Source organism: Sander vitreus, chromosome 8 (genome assembly GCF_031162955.1).
Source record: "Sander vitreus isolate 19-12246 chromosome 8, sanVit1, whole genome shotgun sequence".
NCBI classification, from domain to species: domain Eukaryota; kingdom Metazoa; phylum Chordata; class Actinopteri; order Perciformes; family Percidae; genus Sander; species Sander vitreus.
In genome coordinates this window covers 16,560,235-16,582,194 of record NC_135862.1, presented here as the reverse complement: position 1 = coordinate 16,582,194, position 21,960 = coordinate 16,560,235, and the positions used below count along the sequence as shown (strand labels likewise).

General features: G+C 39.9%; 3 protein-coding genes across 5 annotated transcripts; 1 reads left to right on the top strand and 2 right to left on the bottom strand.

Annotated features, from left to right (window-relative positions):
• Window positions 1-1,013: 1,013 nt before the first annotated feature.
• On the bottom strand, window positions 1,014-11,170 carry rab3il1 (RAB3A interacting protein (rabin3)-like 1). The gene is made up of 11 exons (XM_078256230.1): window positions 10,947-11,170; window positions 7,472-7,655; window positions 7,252-7,347; window positions 5,781-5,858; window positions 5,308-5,544; window positions 5,013-5,132; window positions 3,479-3,607; window positions 3,264-3,376; window positions 2,569-2,668; window positions 2,414-2,480; window positions 1,014-2,199 (listed from the first exon to the last, which is right to left on the bottom strand). Exons 1-11 carry the CDS (start codon window positions 11,168-11,170, stop codon window positions 2,114-2,116), a joined length of 1,434 nt encoding a protein of 477 aa, XP_078112356.1. The 3' UTR covers window positions 1,014-2,113.
• Window positions 11,171-12,138: 968 nt separating this feature from the next.
• Window positions 12,139-18,264, top strand: best1 (bestrophin 1). The gene is made up of 10 exons (XM_078257139.1): window positions 12,139-12,311; window positions 12,603-12,880; window positions 14,219-14,313; window positions 14,425-14,658; window positions 15,437-15,591; window positions 15,715-15,792; window positions 16,147-16,299; window positions 16,410-16,490; window positions 16,579-16,730; window positions 16,818-18,264. Exons 2-10 carry the CDS (start codon window positions 12,729-12,731, stop codon window positions 17,893-17,895), a joined length of 2,178 nt encoding a protein of 725 aa, XP_078113265.1. The 5' UTR covers window positions 12,139-12,311; window positions 12,603-12,728; the 3' UTR covers window positions 17,896-18,264.
• A 74-nt stretch (window positions 18,265-18,338) lies between these two features.
• On the bottom strand, window positions 18,339-21,866 carry fth1b (ferritin, heavy polypeptide 1b). 3 transcript variants are annotated; one of them, XM_078257140.1, is made up of 5 exons: window positions 21,749-21,866; window positions 20,518-20,621; window positions 20,271-20,417; window positions 19,878-20,003; window positions 18,339-19,696 (listed from the first exon to the last, which is right to left on the bottom strand). In XM_078257140.1, exons 2-5 carry the CDS (start codon window positions 20,617-20,619, stop codon window positions 19,538-19,540), a joined length of 534 nt encoding a protein of 177 aa, XP_078113266.1. In that variant the 5' UTR covers window positions 20,620-20,621; window positions 21,749-21,866; the 3' UTR covers window positions 18,339-19,537. The 3 variants fall into 3 exon arrangements, with proteins under 3 accessions (XP_078113266.1, XP_078113267.1, XP_078113268.1); XM_078257141.1 differs by having other exon boundaries at window positions 20,271-20,369; XM_078257142.1 differs by having other exon boundaries at window positions 20,271-20,354.
• Between the last annotated feature and the right edge of the window lie 94 nt (window positions 21,867-21,960).

The following is a 21,960-nucleotide window of genomic DNA, read 5'->3' as shown; positions in this document are numbered from 1 at the left end:
CCTCACGTTATGGCTCCGTAGCAGATGTTTTTGTAAAAATAGGCTAACGATTGTGTCATAACCACGCCACTTACTGTCGCATAGTAGAGGAATTACCGTATAGTACAGGAGAAGCGCGCAGGCAGTTTCGTCTCACATTAGCTGTTTAAGTGTAATTACTAATGTTAACTAGCATTTTAGTTAACAATAATTAGCCTGTGCCTATTACATATACCTACGCTCTCCGTCTCTGCAATATTCGGAATGATTGAGATTTCTCTTGGCACAGCTATCAGAAGACTTCCAACTTTCAGACACGTTGCTCACGTCACATTTACGTCGTCTCTCTCAGTTGGAGGCTGCGCAGTAACGCTCAGCCATCACCGGAAAAGTGCTTCTAATGGCCTTCACTGGTCTCCGTCCAGAGCAGCGGGATCTGTTGGTCCATTCTTATATACTGTACATACGGTCATTCCCCCTCTCTCTCCCCTTTCATGTCTTTATCTGTCCTGTGGAAATAAAAGCCTAAAATGCCCAAAAAATGATCTTAAAAAAAATAAGAATAATAAAACTACTGATTAAGGTTATGATCTGTATGATGAGACCATGAAAACAGAATAACAAGCTTACAAAAGTCCTTTCAATCCGGAAACTAAAATCTTACTGGAATGTCTGATATAAAAACAGATTTTCCAACCATAAAGCCCCTCTGAGCTGGATATAGTCTCAGTATCCGTGTGCCTGATTCCTGCTTACAAACCTGTTAGGTAACTGTGTGTTTCATAGCGTTTTGTATCGGGGTGACCATTCCTGGCCACGACCTTAATCTAAAGCCAAATCAAATCAGTGTTGTGCCCTAAGAGAAATAGGTCTCTGTGTCATCTGGTTGGACTGTGTTATAATGAATTACAGTGATAAGTCATCGTTCCCAATCTCAAACTTCAAAGAGCCAACATCTAAGTCAAACCAGCTGATTCATTTATCTGCTATCAGATTTTGTTCAAACGACCTATAAATTAAACACAGTACAAAGGTGATGTAGTGAGGCTACAATGCCTCGTCTTTAATGGAGTGTTTTAATGATCAGTACACTGAGGTTAGGAACCTCAAAGCCCTAAAGAAGGATAAGAAGCAGTTATTGCACTTTCAGACAATATTCTTAATTTTTGCCTTCAACAGACAGTTTTCTGTAAAACGTGGCTATATAATAAATCAATATTCCGAAGTACAACCAATATACATTGTATAATATGGCTATACTGCATTCATGGAAAGTCATTTATGGCTTTTACTGTATGTGCACACTCTTCATTGCAGATGTGCGAAACTATAGTTACAGTGCATATTGCAATAACTTGTATTAAAGCTTGTTCATTTTCTGACTATATTGTAAAACTGTCACTATTTTTAGCTTGTGTAAGGAGGTGTAATAACAATATTTCTGATTATAAAGTACAGGTCAGGCTGACATGAAGCTGTTTCATGTGTGTGTTTATACAAGGCATCTAGAACAGGTAGCGCATCAACAAAATTAAGGCCATGCTGAGACAAAAGTCTGTGGTGTTTGAGCCGATAACAGAGTAACTAAGAGATGCTAGTGAGCATTATATTAATGTAAGAACAAAGAAAACAACCCAAATAATTGTTCTGTGGTAACCACATGGATACTGTCAATCTCACAGTAGAACTATTACATTACATAGTTAAATAAGAATGTAATACTTGAGGTAAGAGACCAACTAAACTCTCCACACTGCTTTTATGCGTTGTGCTCATCTTTTCAACAGACTATCGCCTTGAACAAAATACATAGTCTATTTGTATTAACATGAGAAGTTGTGTGTACTCCACCGGGGAGGTTCAGAACAGAAACAATTCTCCTCACCTGGGAGAGAATAACTGGAGGCCTGCATTCTTTCTAGCTGTGCTGGTTCAACGCTGACTTATTGCATAAAAGTGACACACAAACATTTTCTGCTTCCCTTGTCGATCGACCTCTGCTGCATCGCTAATGCTGTACAACCCCTGCTTCAAAAACTGATCCAAGACCTGTTTGTTACCACAGTTTAACCCTGACCTTGAATAATCTACATCATGCCGTCCTGTCGGGTGTTGCAGTGGACTGTCAGGTCTTCTAGCCCTGGTCAGTGAGGTAGAAACCTAACTTGGCCACAGTCATCTCTCTGCGGAGACGCATCACCTCCCAGAACATCTGCTCCGCTGCAGACACACGGACACACACACACACACACACACACACACACACACACACACACACAACAAACACAAACACACACCAACAACAACAACAAAAGATACAACATGTCAGCTGTCTGAATAAAGCCCTTGTAGGCAAAGCAAGAAGCAAAGGTGGAAAACGACTTATACTAAGAAAACTATATAATATGTTAAATACATGTTAGTGTTAACTTACCATCGTGTCTCACCAGGCCCTGCTGGATGTAGCGGATATAAGTAAAAAAATTGCAAACTGCCGTGATCTAGAAAGGTGAAATAAGGACAAGGTCACATGAAGCAACTTAACGGCAGTGTGTCTAATGAAGGTCACAGAGATTAACTGATAGTTACCCGTGTTCGGCTGGAAGGAGAGATGTAATAGTAGCTCCCCTTGTCGCCAAGTTTAATGCGATGTCGGCAGAGGCGCGAAATTCCGCTTAATGCACATTTTCTACAAACAGATCAGCTGTCAGACAATTACAGCTACAAGACGTGGATACACATGAGTTACAGTCCATCACGTATTATTAACAAAGAAACTTGGGTAACTTTGAATTAAGACTAAATAAGGGAGACCATACATTTTAGTAGAGAAACAGCAACAACAAAAAATAGTAGTGCACAATCAAAGACGGGAAGAGGAAAAGGTTCCTTAATGTATATCCAGACATGCAGAACTCATTTTACAGATTTGTTTACAACTTTTCACATGATGGATAGACAGACTTCATTTCATGCTACAGTACTTTGTGTTAGTGAAAAGCTGAAGAGGTGATTGTTCCTGAGAGGACTTATGTCTCTATTGCTGCCCTAAAGCCACTGGAAAAAAAGATTATTATTATTTTATTTTATTTTTTTTTTTAAATCAGACAGAGATTAGAAATGTGCCCGTTGATTAAACCTCTCTCAGATACGTATTATGACTACTATCAGGGGAGAATACAAAACCAAAGAGGGGATTTTCAGTGTTGGCTTAGCCATTGTTTAGCAGTGAATGGTGAAAGAGAGGACAGGATGATAGATGATATATAGACGTGATAACTCACTTTGGGCCGCCACACTCAAGAGCTGAGGCTTTAACCATCGGTAACGCTGACATGGCAACAGGCTCGATAGTCAAAGAGTTGTTTTCCACTGCACTCTGCACCAGCTGCGACAGCTGTGAAGAACAGTCATCAATTATGTTAACATAACCTTAACCACTGTAATACAACAAATGCAGTGGTGTTGTGTTTATGTGAAGAAACAGTGAGATTCTGACCTCAGATCTTGTGAAGGAGAGGCAGGGTCCGATGTCTTCTCTGTAGATGCGACTCAAGAAGGCAGAGGAGCGCTCGACACTTGGATTCTCCTTCCACATCAAGAACTCTGCATATAGAACAGAGTCCATCTGCAAAAAGAAAACAATTCATCACTCACTTATTAAACTGCCTGTCTGATGAGTCGAATAACAGTCCCTACCCCCCACCCTACATAACCCGGTTAAATTACAGATGCTTTCAACCGACAAGATAAAAATCACATTTTCAAAATAGAGACAGGCAAACTGGCTAACTTATCCAATAGTGCAAAATACTTTAAAGATACCCTAAAGGTAAAGATGTGCTTTGCTTTTCAGCTTAAGAACGATGGAGTTTTACTACCTTTAACAGCTGAAGTTAAGTTTAAGTTTTGTAACAAGAGAGCAAGACCTCCTAGCAACTTTAACAAATTTACATTAAAACATTGGTATTGATCAATACACCTATAAACATCAGCTGACAAAATGTTAGTTATTTAGAAACTTTATTGTCCAAAATGTATCTGGCTTTACCACCCAACACATACATTAAAACAAAAACAACACAATTTAAGAAAGACAGAGAACACGACTTTAAAAGACATAAGTGCAAGAACAAGAGTCTAAAGACATGCTATCAGCTCTGTGAGGCTGTACAGAGAGAAAGTAAGTAAGGAGGCTATGCATTCACTTTTCAATAGGGATGCACCGATCCGACTTTTTCAGTCCCGATACCGATGCCTGGACTTTGTGTATCTGTCGATACACAATACCGATCCGATACCGTTGTTGAATTAATAATACACTGTATACCTTCCACCATGTGGAAGAGACTAAAGGCACCAGACCTTCCTAACTAAACATTACTTTCCTAACTAAGACAAAATAACATAGATGTAATGTATTGAATTCTTATTTATTTGTACACTTAACTCTTCCAGCATGCGACACACGTGCGACAGAGGGGAAAAAAACTAACAAAAGTTAATTTTTCCGATATCCGATCTTAATATTGGATCGGTGCACCCCTACTTTTCAACCTGCACCTCCCTGAATCTTCTAAGTGAAGCTTCTGTCCCTGCTGCAAACTTTCAGCTGCACAACCAACATATTTTCACGTTGTGTAGTACGTGAGTACCAACTCTTTCCAAACCAGTGAGAAGACATAAACATTGTTGAGCTTCACATTGTTGTGTCAACCATAGATGTGTTTCACTAAAAAGTTCAAGCATTAACATCCAGTCTTAACTAGAGAGCTGTGATTTTTTTTTTAAATGCTATACACTATCAGGTCCATGTCTGTCTCACAGCCACTTTGAAAACTGAAGCAACACATTTAGTTTATGTCGCTCTGGCCAACTAGAGACTAATGCTCTCAGACTAATAATACTTTTTCAAGAGATAAAGTGTATTATTGTCACTTTGTACTGAGGAGGAAGGAATAACATGCTCATTTTCCCATAAACGCATAAAAACAGTTGCAGAAAACAGTCTGCCAGCAACTAAATGCAGTTACCTGTCTGCTGTCAGTGCCCAGCTCCTCCCCCTGCTCCTGCCAGTAACGGTCAAAGTTCACACTGACAGACTGGCCAGGAACCAGGCAGAGTATCAGAGAGAGGAGAGCAGGAACAGCAAACTGAGAGAGGAAGAAACACCAGAGACAGAGAGGAAGAACGAGTCAGGGAAAGGTTAGTGCTGAGAGAAAAGAAAAAGCAGAGATCTACAAGTGACTGGAAGCAGGAATGAGGGGTAGAAACAGAGAAATGCATAGAGGAGCAGAGAGGCAAATGTACAAACTTCATTCAGGTTACCTCTCGGTCCTCTTTGGCCGCAGGCTGAATGGAAACTGAGGAGGGTTCTGGTTTTCCAGGCGAGGGTGGAAAGCCACCACTTGCGCTCTTGTTGCGGACATGACCGCCAACGTGTTTGTACGCTCCCCTGGTTCCTGACGGCTGCAGCTGTGGATGCAGCTGGCGGTTTGGTGAAGATGGTGTTGATGTCAACACCAGAGTCTTGAGCGCCGTCACCTCTGCTTGTAGAACATCAATCTATGAGCCAGACAGAAAAAATACAGAAGAAAAATATACTGACGAAAGTCGGATGATGGGATGAAAATCAATAATAATAGCAACAGCCACGTTTTAAGACAAATCAGTTCAATTCAATAATAGTTCAGCTGCTTTGAAGGAATTAATGGGACAAGGGGTCATGAAAATCACTCAGCTCATAAATCATCATCTTAAGTTGAACTGCAGTACAGAAACAGAGAATCAACATCACACACCTTTCCCTGAGCCTCCTTCAGTTGTTTCTCAGCGGCTGCTTGTTTGACGTTAGCTTCATGCACCATCTTGTGAGCTTCCTGTTGTGATGAAGATTGAAACATTAACACAAGGTCTGTTGTCCATCTATACCAGGGGTCCTCTAATTTAGGGAGCTGGCAAGAAAAGTGCACACATAAAACAAAATGTCTTTTCCATTTCAGTTCCACATTAAACTGCCGAGTTGTCCACCGAAATCGCTAACATTAGCATTTATGACAGAACGTAACTACTGCGATACTCGCGAGATGCCACTAGTTGCCATGCAACCAGTAGCTTTCTACAAGTTGTTATTCCTAACCCGGCAGACGCTTGTACTATACTATGACTTTTTCATCACATTTCTATGGCATTTTTCATGACATACTATATTGTGACTTTTTTGTGACATACTATACTGTGAAAAAAGGAAGTTTGAAATCTCTGATCAGAAGATAAAAGATAATGGTTGATAATTCACCAATGGCGAATGGTTATCTGTTTAAAAGGTTATCTGTTAGAAAGTTTAAGCAGTAATAAGTGGTTTTTGGACACTTGGGGCAGCAAAACAAGCTGAAAACATCAACAATATCACAACAACAACAACACAGTACAAGCTTTTGTTTACTTTAAATTCATGTACATCTGAGTACATGTAGGTAAAAGTGTGTTTGTATGTATGTAAATGTCTTTGTGTACATATCTTGTATTTTTTAATAATTGTATTTTTGTAATGTGCAAACCAAATAAATAAAACAAACATTCAGTGGTTACAGCTTCTCGCAGGTAAGGATTTGGTGCGTTTCTCAATTTGATATCATTGTAAATTGAGTATATCTGGGTTTTAGACAATCAGACAAAACTAGACACCAGGAAAATCATGATGAACGTGGCCGGGTTGGCTCAGTGGGTAGAGCAGGCGCACATATTTTTATAGACTGATTAATTAATAATTAAAATGATGGTTGCAGCTCTGGGGCCGGAAAACCAAAACAATGACAAGAGGCTAGAACTCTCTGTAGAGGGGGGGAGGGGAGCTGACGAGTCTGGTGATGATTCTCTGTGGGTTTCCCAATACAAGCGACCCCTTTCACATTACACACAGTCATCTGACCTGATTTGATCCACTGACTATATCATAAAATGTATATTATGTTACACACATATATATATATATATATATATATATATATATATATATATATATATATATATATATATATAATATATGCAGATTTAAACTATTCCAGCTGAGGGTTTTCTAGTGATCCCTCATCTCAAAATAATAAAAAAGTTGAAATATTAGTGTTAAACATGCAGTAAATGTTTTCACTGCAATGCAAATTGTGAATATGAAGACTCATGAGGCATCACAGCAACATGTCCCTTCCCTCATTATCAGGGTAAGTGTCAAATTCCCCGTGCAGTCAGCAGAGAGCAATGATTACTGATTACCTCAAACAGACTGGCAGTTAGCTCCTCCAGCTCCTGCTCCAGCTGATTCCTGACCTGCGACAGGCGCTCACACTCCTTGTCCTTAAGTTTCAGTTCCTGAGATAGACAGAAAAGGTCACAACCAAATTTAACGAGGAAGGACATTTGCATTGTCAGCTTTTTTTTCAGGTCACACAATGCTTTGTGTCTGTACGCGTTAGCATAAAGTAGGTTACAACACCCTCTTTGCAGCGTCCAGCTGTTCCCTGAGGATCTCCGAACCCTTTTCTCGGATTTCTTTTTCTTTGATCTCCAGCGAGGAGCTACGATGCCGAGAGAGGTCGCCATGGACCCTGCCTGATGTGGGCACAGCCTGGCCTCCTCCCTCCACTCTGGACTTTGGCTCTGGATCCAGATCTACTAACCTTCACACAAGCAGAAATACAATCAGTATTGTTAGTGAGGGAACATAAAGGTTTCATGTCCACTCCTTAAACTGGGTTGCTATAAATACAGATTAGGATATAGGGTTGATGTAATGATAATGACTGATTGCCCCACAATTTGCCTGTCCTGTTTGCTTTGTGTTATATGTCATTGTGTGTATGTTTTAATTGTGGCCACTAAGGGGCTTCAGATGTTTTTTCATTCACAAAAAAATAAATAAACAGAAAGTGACCCTAATGAGGAGCATGAAACCACTACAGTAAATCATCATTTTCATGTAAGAGTGGGTAATATGGGTAAAATAGACATGATCATCATAAAACATCCAATACTACTACGCCTACACATGGCTAAAACTAATAAAAATTTTTAGAGGCTGTAGTTTTGTGCTATACTTTTAAGTGTTTCTGATATTTTGTCAACTCCATTTATAGCCAATGTTTCAACAAAAAAATGATATCTGCAATTAGACAATATTGGCCAATTCATCAGCCCAGATAATATATTGGTCATAAAAGAAGTTTATTGTAGGGATGTTAAGACTGCATTAGTTTTAGTTATCTATACCTACTAAACAACTGCAACTGAGTATCTTATTTACTATTATGTCAAGGATTAGGATGCCAAATATGTTAAATACAGGCTATACCGAACAACAACACTTTATATTTCAATATAAAGTTCATTAAGATGTTCAGTTTTATATTTGACAGCAGAATTGTGTCTGACAACATCAAAATATCTTCTTTCATAGCTCATAAAGTTAAATACCTCTGAGGGACCCCAGACCACAGCTTTAGACCCTCTGCTGATGCATTAGCAATCCCAACATTTAAAATGAACATTAACTGCTGTGTCGTTTACCCACAATGTTCATGCTCAAAGCTGCAATAGCTACCCATAAACTATAAACAAGGCTTTTAGCTAGCTAGTTGTTAGCTAACAGTTATAACTTTTAGTCCGGAGAGGTTTCCCCTCAGTATCCGCCCTTACCCTGTCAGTGTCCAGGACAGCAGATATAAACCTCCTACCCTGTCTGTGTATCAGTGCCAGGTGTCAACTTCTCCCCTCCAGTGTCCTTCAGTTGTTGTTGTTGTTGTTAAATTAATAAATACTTTACTGACAGAGCTAACGCTGGTTTCAGTTAAACTAATCTCAGCCGTTTTAAATCAGCGAAGGAATGCGGACACTGACGTAGACAACCGACAACCGCAGCGGTCTGATAGAAACAACAAAAAACATTTAAAAGTGTAACGCCAACTTTGTTAACACTTTTACAACCATGTCCTTCGATGATTCTTTTCTTAACCCCGTGTCCTTACTTCCAGGCAAAAAAAACGAGTGTCCCAAGTCTGTGCTACGTTTGTGACTGTTTCTCACCGGTCACATGACAGCGCCTCCACTCCCCAACGCCCTGACCACCGACAAAAGACAATTCACCGGCCCGGAGCAGCAGAGAGAACCGCAGCACACCGCCACATAATGAGGCCCACATCCAAGATAACATCCAGCATCTGTACAGTAACGCATCATATGGTTAGTTGTTTATCTATAAGTGGATCATGTTTGTGAGGCTCTTACAGTTAGGACTACAGCGACAACTTGCGGTTTCAAGGCCAAACATTTTTCAGTAAATTTAAAATTATTTCAAAGTATCATGGCCTGATTGTTCTGCTGGGAGGCCCCAGGGCCATACCGAGGTGCTGGACCCCAATAAAGTTACAATATGTAACGTAACATTTTCGCATTAAAATGTCTAAAAACGAGACATATATACGTACATATATACGAGACATATATATATATATATATATATATATATATATATATATATATATATATATATATATATATATATATATATTTTGTAGAGTTGTGTACTTATATTATCCCAAATGTTTCCAACAATGTTCAAACCCAGAGAAATATGTAATCTTATTCAAGGTAACGGCTGGCTACCGGTCGCCTGTCAATGGCATCATATCCCCATTGCACATGCATCAGCTGTGTGGTTGTCTGCCAGAAGCTGTCATAAATTGATTTTTATCCAGTTTTAAGTCACATTTTAATTAATAATTTGATTAAACACATGAATTAAGCAGTGTGCAAAATATAGTCTAAGCACAATGCTAAAACATGAAAGGCCTTTTAAAACAGCATTTTACAGAAGGGTTCTCTTCAAGACAGGGTTGAGAGTGAGTAATAAAGCAGGACCAACCTTCAGGCTCTTATCATTTCAGTTGATAAAAGTTTCAATTGAAGGACAAGCCAAATAATTTAGCCTAAAGCCTAAGCTTAGTTTCCAGCTTTGAACGATTGGTAGTCCAGCCTTGCAGACTATTTGCCATCAAATAAATATATAGTTTGCATTTGTCAACTAATTCCATGATAATATATATCAAAGTTAAAAACTGTAGTGCAATCATGCAAAATAATCCAAACTAAATAAAGCACTTTGGTTATAGTTAAGTGAATTTAACAAAAATTAGTCATAATGTATCTTTCTCCCATAAAATAAGCTGTCTTACCACACTAGAGCTAGACTGATAAATCGGTCAATATCATATGTACAGTTTCAGCCTCTATGTTGACCAATAAGTAAAAGGTTCTTTGACTCCGGTCAGGGACTTTTCTTGCATATCATCGTTCATCTCTTTCTCTTCCCTCATTTCCTGTCAGCTTCCCACTGTACCCTATAATAAAGGCAAGAAATAACATCAAAACATGTCCTGATCTGACCCGGCAGTAGGCCCACAGACCGAAAACATGTCTCTCGGTCAATGCTGCATGGATGCTCTTCACTACATTTGTCTGATGGCTGTAATGCAGAAAAAGATTGTACATGCAAAACAAGCCTTACATAACATGATGCATTGTTGGAGTTAAAGTAGTGACTAAAAATAGACTTGTTTGTTAGTTTAGATATGTAGTAATTTGCCTTGACCACCTTAATGTGATGGTCACACACATAAAGAATCCTAAAGGCATGAATATGTATGATGAGTTTGGCTTTACATCATGACTAATCAAACCACATGAGAAGAGTTTTGTTGTTGGATAATTGTGCAAAATTAGATGATAACTGTCTCTTAGGTGACTGTGGTACCAATATGGTAGAGAGTGAAGCATTTGAATCCTTTATATACAGCCAATGTGGTAACATTTAGGAATACGGTTAGGCTACACTTTGGGAAACACTTTCAAAATTACTTTTTAAACCAGTCATGTTCAGCCAATACAGATCAAACTCATCTCCTTTTGACACTCACCGTCCAACAGCACAGCCCTCCTCCTCAGTTTCCCTGCTGCACTTGTGCACGTGTCTGGCGGCTGGCTGTCCCAGGACATCAGGTGTGCCGAAAAACACAGAGGAGGAATATACTGCTATTCCAGATCTCCCTGCTTTGAGGATTTCATAACCTGGGCTGGCTGTTGTTGAAGACGGTGGAGAAGAGGAAATCTGAACGCTGTGAATTCCCTCAAAAGCATCCATGTCTCTCTTTCAGGAAGTGCAGAGACTCATCAGAAACTACTAGATGTCTCCACTGAAGTTACATTCAGTTTGTTAAATGCTTTTAGTGCCATTTAAATGTAATGATCCTGATGCCTGTGGGTGTCAAGCACCTACAATGCAGAACATAAAGTTACATACAGCAACTTAAGATCACATGAAAATTAGATCAATTGCACCAAACAAACCTCACAGTCAAAGTCTTTCGGTAACAAGTGGACAAGCCATGACCTCTACAGTGTTTGAATAACTGACACGCTTCTTTCCTCTCCAAATACTGCAGAGCTAGAGGAGGTCAGACTCTTTAATTTGCAGGTCATCATGCTAAAGGAATTTGTTTCTTTGTGTGATTATCTAGGGTAAACACAACTTACTTAAGAAACAGTATCAGGCAAGTATCACACACATGTGGTGTGTGCGAGAGACTTAATCCAGGATGATTTAAGGTAAAAAGAATACACAGAATACACTTACCAAAGTGTTCAAAGCTGACCCCCAGTTGTTGCCAGAGCATCCAAAATCTGTCAAAACTGCTGAAATTGTGCTTTGATAATCTCAAGATTGAACTCTGTCCACACTCCGCCTCACTGTTGGTCTCCTGGTTAGACAGGAAGGGTTAATCACTAACACCTTCTGGCCAGTTAGAGTCCAGCTGTACACATGTCTTCCAGCAGAGGGGGGAGAACACACAGTCTTACCTGATCAAGAGTTTTCCATGAGTAAATACTGAATGAGGCTTCAAACAGAAAACAATCAATGTTCCCTCTAGGTTTTTAATGAAATCATAAAATGAAAATAACGTGTTTGTGATTCAGCAAGAGGTGGAGAGGAATAACTGTTAAACTTCGAAGATGGTTTCTTAGAGTCATATTTCCAAAATCTGAACACAGCTACTCAGCACTCATGCCTTTAACCAACCTATTTGTGGCAGTGTGGGTGCTCTGCTGTCCTCAGATTTGTTCAGATTAACAGGACCCGGCCTCACAATGCAGCTTTGTTGCTGAAACAGATTAACACATCAAGTGACCGGAGGTGTAGGAGTCCCTTGCTCTCTTTTACTTTCCTGCTTCCCTTTCTCCAACATCATTCCAAGAGACACTGCTGCCACACATCTCGAGCCACAGTGAGTACGATGGCCAGACGTTTTCATTTGTGTGGTGTCAACAACTTCACAGCCTTGTGTTTGAGACCATCACATATTGTATTTGCCTGTTGTAGCCCTGTGAACATCTCTTCAGATGTGGTAGTGTTTTTAAGATCTATAAAATGAGGGAAATATTATTTTTGAATGATTAAGCATTTACAAAATGAAAATAAAACACTTTCAGTTGCTTTTTGTAAATCCAAATTTAGCAAGTAGAGAACATATATGAAATAACTGCTAATAGACTGCTGTTTTACTTTATCATTTTAGATCTGTGACCTAATTGGCCTTATGAATCCAGGTTGATCGCTGACGTTGAGCTCAGACGAAACACCACACTGGTTTCCTTCATGTCACGCCACAATCAGCCAGCAAGTTGGCCAGCAAACAGCAGCAATGACAGTAACGTACTCTCGCAGGGTTGCTGATGCAGGTCTCGGGACTTTCTTTCACCTGCTTCTGCGATGGAAGGGCAGCATCTATAAACTGCTCTACAGAGAGCTCATCATCTTCACTCTTCTCTACTACTTCTTCAGTATTGTTTATAGGTACTCTCTGAGAGAAAACACAGTGATCTCCAATAATAATCTTTCATGTCCTCCACTCTGCAGATAGTGTGTCTATAGCTTGACAAATACAGCACTTTTGAGGCCAATACAGATATTTGAGTTTAAAAAAATAATCTGATAACGCTATATCTTCTGATTTTTTTCTTCATTTTACGAATCATTTAAATTTAGTAAATTAAAGAATTGGGCCCAGAATATGTAGGCCTACAAAGAAGGACATTCTCCAGCTGAAACGTGTCAGTGCTCTCTGGTGGACAAACTATTTAACAGAGACTGTATCTAAATTATCTCAAACATTTTTTTGCTATTTGTGTATTGCAGTTCTGTGTTACTTATCAGCCAACATATACGCCGAGAACGATATATCTTTAATAATGAATATGGGCTGATATCAGGCCTGGGCCGATTTATTAGCTCCAGTAGAAACATTATTTAACAATATTCAACAAACGTATTTTACAGCTGGACTCTGGGGACCACTGGAGGTCTTTGAGGAGCTTTCAGGGGTTCAATAGTTTAGGGATAGTAAAATTAATTTTCATTTTTGTTACTAGAAATTTTGACAATAAAGCATATAAAAATAACTTTATAGTACAGGTTTAAATATACCAATTGCTGTTATCTACACATATGAGGTAAAATGTACTTAAAGTGGACTCCTACTGGACAAACATTCTTAAATGGGGGTCAGTACACACTTTATTTAAGGAAAAAGTTTGTAAACACCAGGTTTAAGAAGAAAATTCTTAAAGCAGCTTATTTCTGCCACCATGACGAAACAAACATTTGCTCAGTTTCTCATAACAAGTTTTTAATTATCTCATTTTAATTGTGGATCCTTTTCATGTTCTAACTCTATGACTTTCCTGGTTATTACAACATACCAACTTATGTTTTAACAGAAAAAAAATACTTGTTTTAATGAGATAAGGTATGTTAGCAATACATGTGTCTTGTTCTAGAGACATGTTGATTTAGTGTGATAACAGGAACTTTTTGTGATATAACTAGATGAGTTGCTATTCAAGAACAGTTTCATGTAAAATGTTACAATAACATAAAAAATATCTTGTTTATAACAGCTTTATAACAAGACACAGAAGAAATATTTTTGTGTCATGGTTGAAGCAATATGCTGCCATATTATCAAAAGTTATGTTAGACCAGAACGTGTCACAGGGCTCACCTCCCTGTGTTATAGTTGTCAATCCATTTCAATTAATTTCATTTGTCACATGAAATAGTACAAGGTACAATTCCAGTGAATGTTATCCCATCAGCTCCTTAAATCGACTCAATATATGTTTTCTTCACCAGGTTTGTGTTAAATGATGACCAGAAAAGGCTGTTTGAGAAACTGTCAATATACTGTGACCGCTATGCAGAGCTCATCCCCGTGTCGTTTGTGCTGGGTGAGTTGAGGCTGATGGTTTTATTACTTTTAGATTTTAAGGGTAATGGAAACATGGAAACCATCCCAGGAAGTTAGCATATAATGTGTAATTCTTCACATTTTTCGTCAGGTTTCTATGTCACCTTGGTCGTGTCCCGTTGGTGGGGCCAGTTTGAGAATGTCCCCTGGCCGGACCGCTTGGCAGCATTAGTGGGTGGTCATGTTCGTGGAGCTGACGAGGCCTCCAGGCTGACCCGACGAACTCTGATGCGATACGCCAACCTCTCTGGTGTGCTCATATACCGCTCTGTCAGCACAGCTGTCTACAAGAGGTTTCCCACCATGGAGCATGTGGTGCATGCAGGTACGACGTTGGGATGAAAACACCAAAACTCCCTGTTGTTGGTCCTGGCAGTCTTATCACATGCAGTGAACTCATCCAAAAATGTAAAAGTCCTGAAGAAACTGTGTGAAGAGGTCCAGCAGTTTAGACTCTGTATTTCCATCTGATGTGGATGAACCATTTGTACGTTACATGCTGTACTTGGTGATATTACAGCTGAGAACTAGGGCTGGGTACCGAACTTGGATACTTTGAGGCAATGAATTTTCCCCATAGTATTTAGTAAGTATCAAAGAACGCCTCGTCATTCAATACAAAATTTCAATACCTAAGGAGTAAATCTCATCAGTGTCTGTGAGCGAATAAGCATGCAGCATGCCTGTACTAAGATCTAATAATGCTTGCGATTGGCTGTCTAACGTTAAAAACACTGTTACACACAGAGACGGGGCTCATGTGCGTGTGTTGTTGCATTTTGAGAGGCTTGACTACAGTGCGCATCACAGGAACCAATAATGAAGTTACGATATTGGTATCGATAATGTTTGAACGATACCCAGCAACAGAGAACTACACAAATGGAAACAGGGGCGACCTCAAGCTCGCCAAGTAGAGTGTGCGCCCCATGTAGGCTGAGTCCTTGGCAGCGGCCGTGTGTTTGAATCCGACCCATGGCCCTTTGCTGCATGTCGTCCCCTCTCTCTCTCCCCTTTCCTATCTTCAAGCTTAAAAGACATGGAAACATTTTCAATGCTTTCTCTTTGTGTCATTTCTTCATTTCCATGTTTGTGGCTCTCAGGTTTGATGACGTCAGAAGAGCTGAGGCACCTGGAGGACTTGCGCTCTCCTCACAACAAGTTCTGGGTTCCATGCATGTGGTTCGTCAGCCTGGCTCTGAGGGCTCGGACTGAGGGTCGCATCAACAACGACGTGGCACTCACAGCTATTCTCACTGTAGGTCTTCATGCGCATATATCTGCAGGCCAAAAGAGCCTGGACATCTTTACGTTGTGGAAATTTTAGGTCTGAAACATTTTCTAAAAATGTTGCCTGTCCTGCTTTTACTTCTCTGTTCAGGAGTTGAATAGTTTACGGGCAAAGTGTATGAAGCTGTATGGTTACGACTGGATCAGCCTGCCTCTTGTCTATACTCAGGTTTTGTTGATATACTTTGCTTTAACTAAAATATAGTAGATGCATGGTCGAACAATATATATTTAATAGTTTTCCTTTAGTGATAAATGTGCAATGATTAGGTGTCAAAAAAGTGATAACAGTGCTAATGACGATGATGCAGAGCTAATATTAAGCTGCTGGTGTGCTATCAAGAATGTGATTTTGTGCATTACAATAATCATCATAATCATGTACCAAAAATGATTAACCTTAGTTTGATCTAAATTAGCACTCTGACCTAGCAATACACGATGAAATCAACAACAAAAACAAGAAGCGATGCTTGACAACAGACTTAGTTGTGAAACACACCTGACTAATTTATTTAATTAGGTGGCAACAGTGGCGGTCTACAGCTTCTTCCTGGCTTGTCTGATTGGTCGTCAGTTCTTGGATCCAGCTCAGGGTTACTCTGGTCACGATCTGGACTTCTACCTGCCTGTTTTCACCCTGCTGCAGTTTTTCTTCTATGTTGGTTGGCTGAAGGTGAAAACAGCAGATTCATTTCATGATCTAGTTACACTCATGCTGCACCGCAAATGTTACTCATTTGTCCTACTGAGCTGTATTGTGGTCTTTTCTGCTTGTGGTCTCAGGTGGCTGAGCAACTCATTAATCCTTTTGGTGAAGATGATGATGACTTTGAAACCAACTGGCTCGTTGATCGCAATTTACAGGTTTGGATTCAAACTATTTGCCACTTTTTCATCAGCCGCAGACAGAGGCCGTCTTGTTCTACTTGCTGTGGTTTATGTTGTTTCCCAGGTGTCCTTGTTGTCTGTGGATGAGATGTACGACAGCCTGCCGCTGGTTGAGAGGGATATGTACTGGAATGAGTCTGAACCTCAGCCTCCCTACACTGCTGCCAGTGCTGAACACCGCAAACCCTCCTTCATGGGATCAGCCCTGGATATCAGGTTCAGTAATGTTTTTATTTTCTGACAGACAATTCTTAAACACTGAAAAATACTCCCCTAAACAACCACATATTTAATCTAAACTAGTGTTCCAAAGGATGAGATGGAGTTTCAGTCCAATCTGGAGCAAATCAAGGAACATGAGGAAGCAAACTACTCCACCCCGCTGCTCGGAGGGCTAGGTCGTCTCCTCGGTGTCCAGTCCCCTAACTTTCCTCGCTCTTCCCGGGTCTCTCTGCTGCGCCGCCGCCCTGGAGCTCCACAAAGCCGCTTCCCTCTTTACCTGCACCCAGAAGGGCCATTAACTCAGAGTCAAGGCCGCCAGCCTTTGAACCACGAGCGAGATCCAGACTATGCCTTCTCCACCATGCCCTTGTATGAGAGACCGGGTTTCTACAGCTGTCCACAAACACCCATCCACTGCGTGCCCCCTGCGATGCCCCGCCCTCGACCTGCCCGGCGAACTCAGAATGAGTGGGACCGCAGCTGCAGCTCCCTCGCTCCCCCAATAGTGGGCTCACAGCTGCTGCCTCCCGACACCCCTAACCACGTCCCTCCACCGCCGTCCTCTGCTTTCCCCTGGCTGAGTGCGGATGGCGAGGTGTCGAGTGCCACTACCTTTTCCTTCCCTGACCCACCACCTGAACTCTGCCCAATATCCAAACTGAGACCTGGACATGGCCTGCTGTCCCGCCGCCCTCCACCTCCCCGTCTTAATCTGGACACCCTCCCCTCAGCTGACAGCCAGCCTGGACCCCTAAGTGCTAGAGTGGTAGGAAGCGGAGGAGAAAGGGTGTTCTCGTTTACTCCTCCCTCTCGCACAGCGGCAGCAAATCCCGGTAATCCAAACAACAGCTCTGGCAGCATTAATGCAACAAGCACCAACAGTGCTGGCACGATGGGAAGTCTCTGCAACGGTACAAGTCACACTAATTTTAGTAACCATGGGAACTTCAGCACCAACATGAGGGCAAGCAACGGGGGCACCAACGGCGGGCTGAGCAACAACATGAACACAGTTTCCACTTCAGCATCATCGCAGCAAGAAACCAATCAGCAACACTCACCCAATGATTCAGGAATCTCATTGGCTGAAGGGGACCTGCTAGGTGTTTTGGTAGATGGTGGGGTGAACAAGGTGGGAGGAGGGAGGGAGCAGGACTGAGAAAAGAAGGTGTGACAAGATCACATGTGGCATTCAAAATATTTCACACATATAAGCACTGATCTATGTTACATCTGAATTGCATTTATAATAATACACTTTATTTATATAGCACAATTCATGCATAAAATGGAACACAAAGTGCTTACAGTCAGCTGGTACCTTACACACAATTGAGAAGTATTTGTCGCAAACACCGAGTTAATCTGTACTTTCTGTTAAGCTTTTGTAGAACCTATTAACCTACTTGTAACGCAAAAAACACCTTGAGAAAATAACTATCTGAAAAATAAGAAACACATTTCAGTACTTCTGAACCTCAACAAGAATGCAAAATGAGTATATTCTTCAACTCTTCTTCTTAGCATTGTCTCCATCAGTGTACTCTAATAAATATTAAGAATTATGTTGTTTCTTTTGTTTTTCAATAAAAAAAACCTTGAAATTATTTACTATTTTATTTTATTATACAAGGAAACTGTCTGTACACATAACTACAAATAATTATAAATCATATTATATAAGGCAACTGCAGAGAGAACTGACCTGTCCCACCCAAAAAATAGTTGAGGAAACATTTCATTGATTTCACCTGCAAGTCCAAATCAGTGCGTTCAGATAACATTAATTTAAAGCAACTAAAGTCAGCTTACACAGTTACTATACAGTATGTAGTTTACCCATAAATATGAGGGATGCAACTCAAATCTGATGCATTTAAAAAGGTAAAATAACAAAAAACATGGAGGGTTAAGTGGAATGTTGAAGGTTAAGTGTGTTACTCTAATTGTATCCCTGGTAGTTATTTATCAATAATTGTTTTTTAAATGGTGGATTATTAAATTTACTAATGTGTCTACTAATAAAATAAGTTCAACACAGAATCAGCAGCAGGTAAAATGATGGCCAGCTTCAATTCTTTCAGGACTCCCACCCCTTTAAATATCCTCAATAACACAATCTTTGCAGGAACAATATAGTGTACAAATATTATATGAGAATATGAGAATTAGGTATCACTATGAGAAGAAGATGCAAACGCTAAATCAGGAGACAAATGTATAATAAAAGTATGTCTAATTATTTTGCAAATCTATTTTTAAAATAACATACACAGATAGTACAAACTGAATTATACATTTTCATGTAATTGTAATTTGTATTATAAAAGCATTGAAATATTACATCGGCACAGTCCAGCCGCCATATACTTATTGCTCAAAGAGAAGCAAATATATATATATATATATATATATATATATATATATATATATATAACAACAAAAAAAAGCTTGGCTCAGACATTAAATTGTAGTGTTTTAGCCACCACACTTTGTAAACTCCAAAAACACAGAAACAATCAGTAAAATATCAGGAAGTATGAACATATAACTGGCATGTATTAAAGTTTTAACAGTCATTAATTCTATAAAACATCAACATTAGATCCATTGTAATCTGGTGTGTAACATGAAGTGAGGTCTGCAGTAGTCCAGTTTAGAGAGCCATCTATGCCTTTTTGCAAATTTTGCAGTTGATTGTCAGCTAACAAACATAAAATAAACAGCCTTATATCTATTCCATGCAGGGACAGGGTGGCATGCAGCATTGACCAGGATGATCATCAGTGTCAAAGTGTATTTTAACTGCCTTGGTCAGCCATGGTGTGTTTGTCAAAGAGGTACTCAGCCATGGCGCTCTGAGGGGCTCCCATCTGACGCAGGTTGGATATCCAGTCAGCGAGCTGTTTGATAGATTTGACCTGCTCATCCAGAAAATGTGTTTCTATGAAGTCACACAACTGTGGAAAAAAAAGACAGAATGTTTTATCTCATTAGATCCTCTGAATAAATAGCATAGCTTTGCTGTGCATACGTGTAGAAAAAGTCAGAAGCAAATAAAATTCATCTTTAAAAAAGAATTTTAAGTTGAATGCCACTATAGTCAGGCATCTGGCAGCCGTGCCGCAGTCTGCTCCTTACATGGGGATCATTGTGTTCAGTCGCCATTTTCTGCAGGTCCAGCAGGGATTGGTTTACATTTTTCTCCAGCTGCAAGCAACACTCCAAAGCCTCCAGGCTGCTCCCCCACTCATCTCTATCAGGTTTCTAAGATGGACATAAATAATTAATGACAATTCAACACTGGTGTTATACTGATTTTACAAAAATAACCAACAGATTAATTAATCATTGCGTCATCAATTGGTACTTGCACCCCAACTGACAAACCTAAAAAGTATCAGTAAAAGGCCTTTATAGAAAAAGATATACTTTGTGAATCTACATGGAAAACAGGTCTTGGTCCAATTAACCAGAAAACATTGAAAAACACTGTAACATTGTTAATTGAGTGGAAGAAGTATCAGTACACACCCTGATGTCCTGCAGAAAAATTCTGCCTCCCCGCTTGTTCTGCAGACTCATCAACTTCTCTGCATGTTCGTGCTCCTCTTTGGACTGTGCATGAAAGAACTTTACAAAATTTGATAGAGATTTATCATCCCTATCAAAATAGTATGCCTAGAAAACCAACAAAAATAAAGAAGAGACCCCTTTTTATGTCTCTGAGCCTAAAAGAACACAAACAGCACATTGCATTGTTGTTAAAAGCATTTCTTACCATAGAGAGATAAACATAAGAGGCATAGAGCTCCAGATTTATCTGTCTGTTAATGGCAGCCTCGCAGTCCTGGTGAAAGTTTTGTCGGATTTGCGAACTCATTTCTGTGGAAATTACAACAATGAATAAATGAGTGAATACATTTCCATGGCACTCTTCTGTAGGCATTACATTATTGGATGGACACATGCAAGTAACATGCATAATGAAACATACACTTTTCACCAAGTTTCTACAAAGTACATGTGTCACTGAAACCCTTAATAAACTTAATGACTTTATCTCCAAAAGACAGCACCTTTATGTACACATGCAGACCAATGAATTCACAAATAACTCATCCACCACTAAAAGGGTCGGTTCACGTTAAAATAAAATGTTAGTTTTGAGATGTCTGCATTGACCCCGTTACATCGGAGGTGCATAGGATTTCAAAATAATTTACAATGAAGTAAATAGTTAGCTACATACACAACAACTAATCTGGGTAATCTACCTTACTGTGAACAGTTGAGTAAAACTTCTGTAACGTTACTGTAACAACCTAGATGACCATGGTTTTATTTCAGTTAGCCTAATAGCTGGTTGGATTTGCACTGAGAGATGATTTTATGGAAAGTACCCCATGCCAATCTCTAGGTATGGTGAAGGGTATGTGATGATGTGGGCCGATTTTAATTCCAAAGGCCAAGGGAACTTTATCAGGATGCATAGTATCCTGGATCCATGAAATAACTGGCCTTTAAAAATACAAATCTGCCTGCCTCTATAGGAATTTAACATAGGGGTGTACTTACTTATGCCCCCTGTTTTTTAAGGAAAAACATTTATTTGTTTACGATACATTATTCATTCACAAAGAAAATTGGTGTCCTTAAAGATTCCTCATTTTTTAATTAAGGCATTAAGATCAATTTCCAAAAGATTATTTTTGTATTTCTCTTTTTAGTCAACTTTAGCATGGGTGTCCTAATTTTTTCACATGACTGTAATAAGAGAACGATGGAGCCTACTAGCGTTAACTAGCTGCAAGTTGCCTAACATCCCTGGTTACCGTTGCTAGGCACCGTTAACTAGTAAATCTCCATCAGTTGACTTTCAGACACTAACGTTAGCTACAACCAGGCTACGACCATATACAGTCTATGGCTACGACACAGCAGGTGACAATTTGCAAGCTAGCTAGGAGGCTGTAGACTATGGCTCTGCATCGACCAGTTATGTAACATACCTGGTTTGTTGGTCTACGTCTTTTCAGAAAAGTAACTGGTTGAGTAACGTTAACGAAGGTCAATTTCCCACGCCAGAAGTTAGCAGACTGGCTAACGTTACCTGCTGCCACAGCAACTGCTGACGCACTGCCGTCATAACGTAGCTAGCTAGCTACATAAGGAGCGAGCCGTTCCCTCTAGCGTAGCTAGTGATATTAAAGGGCGGGTAGTA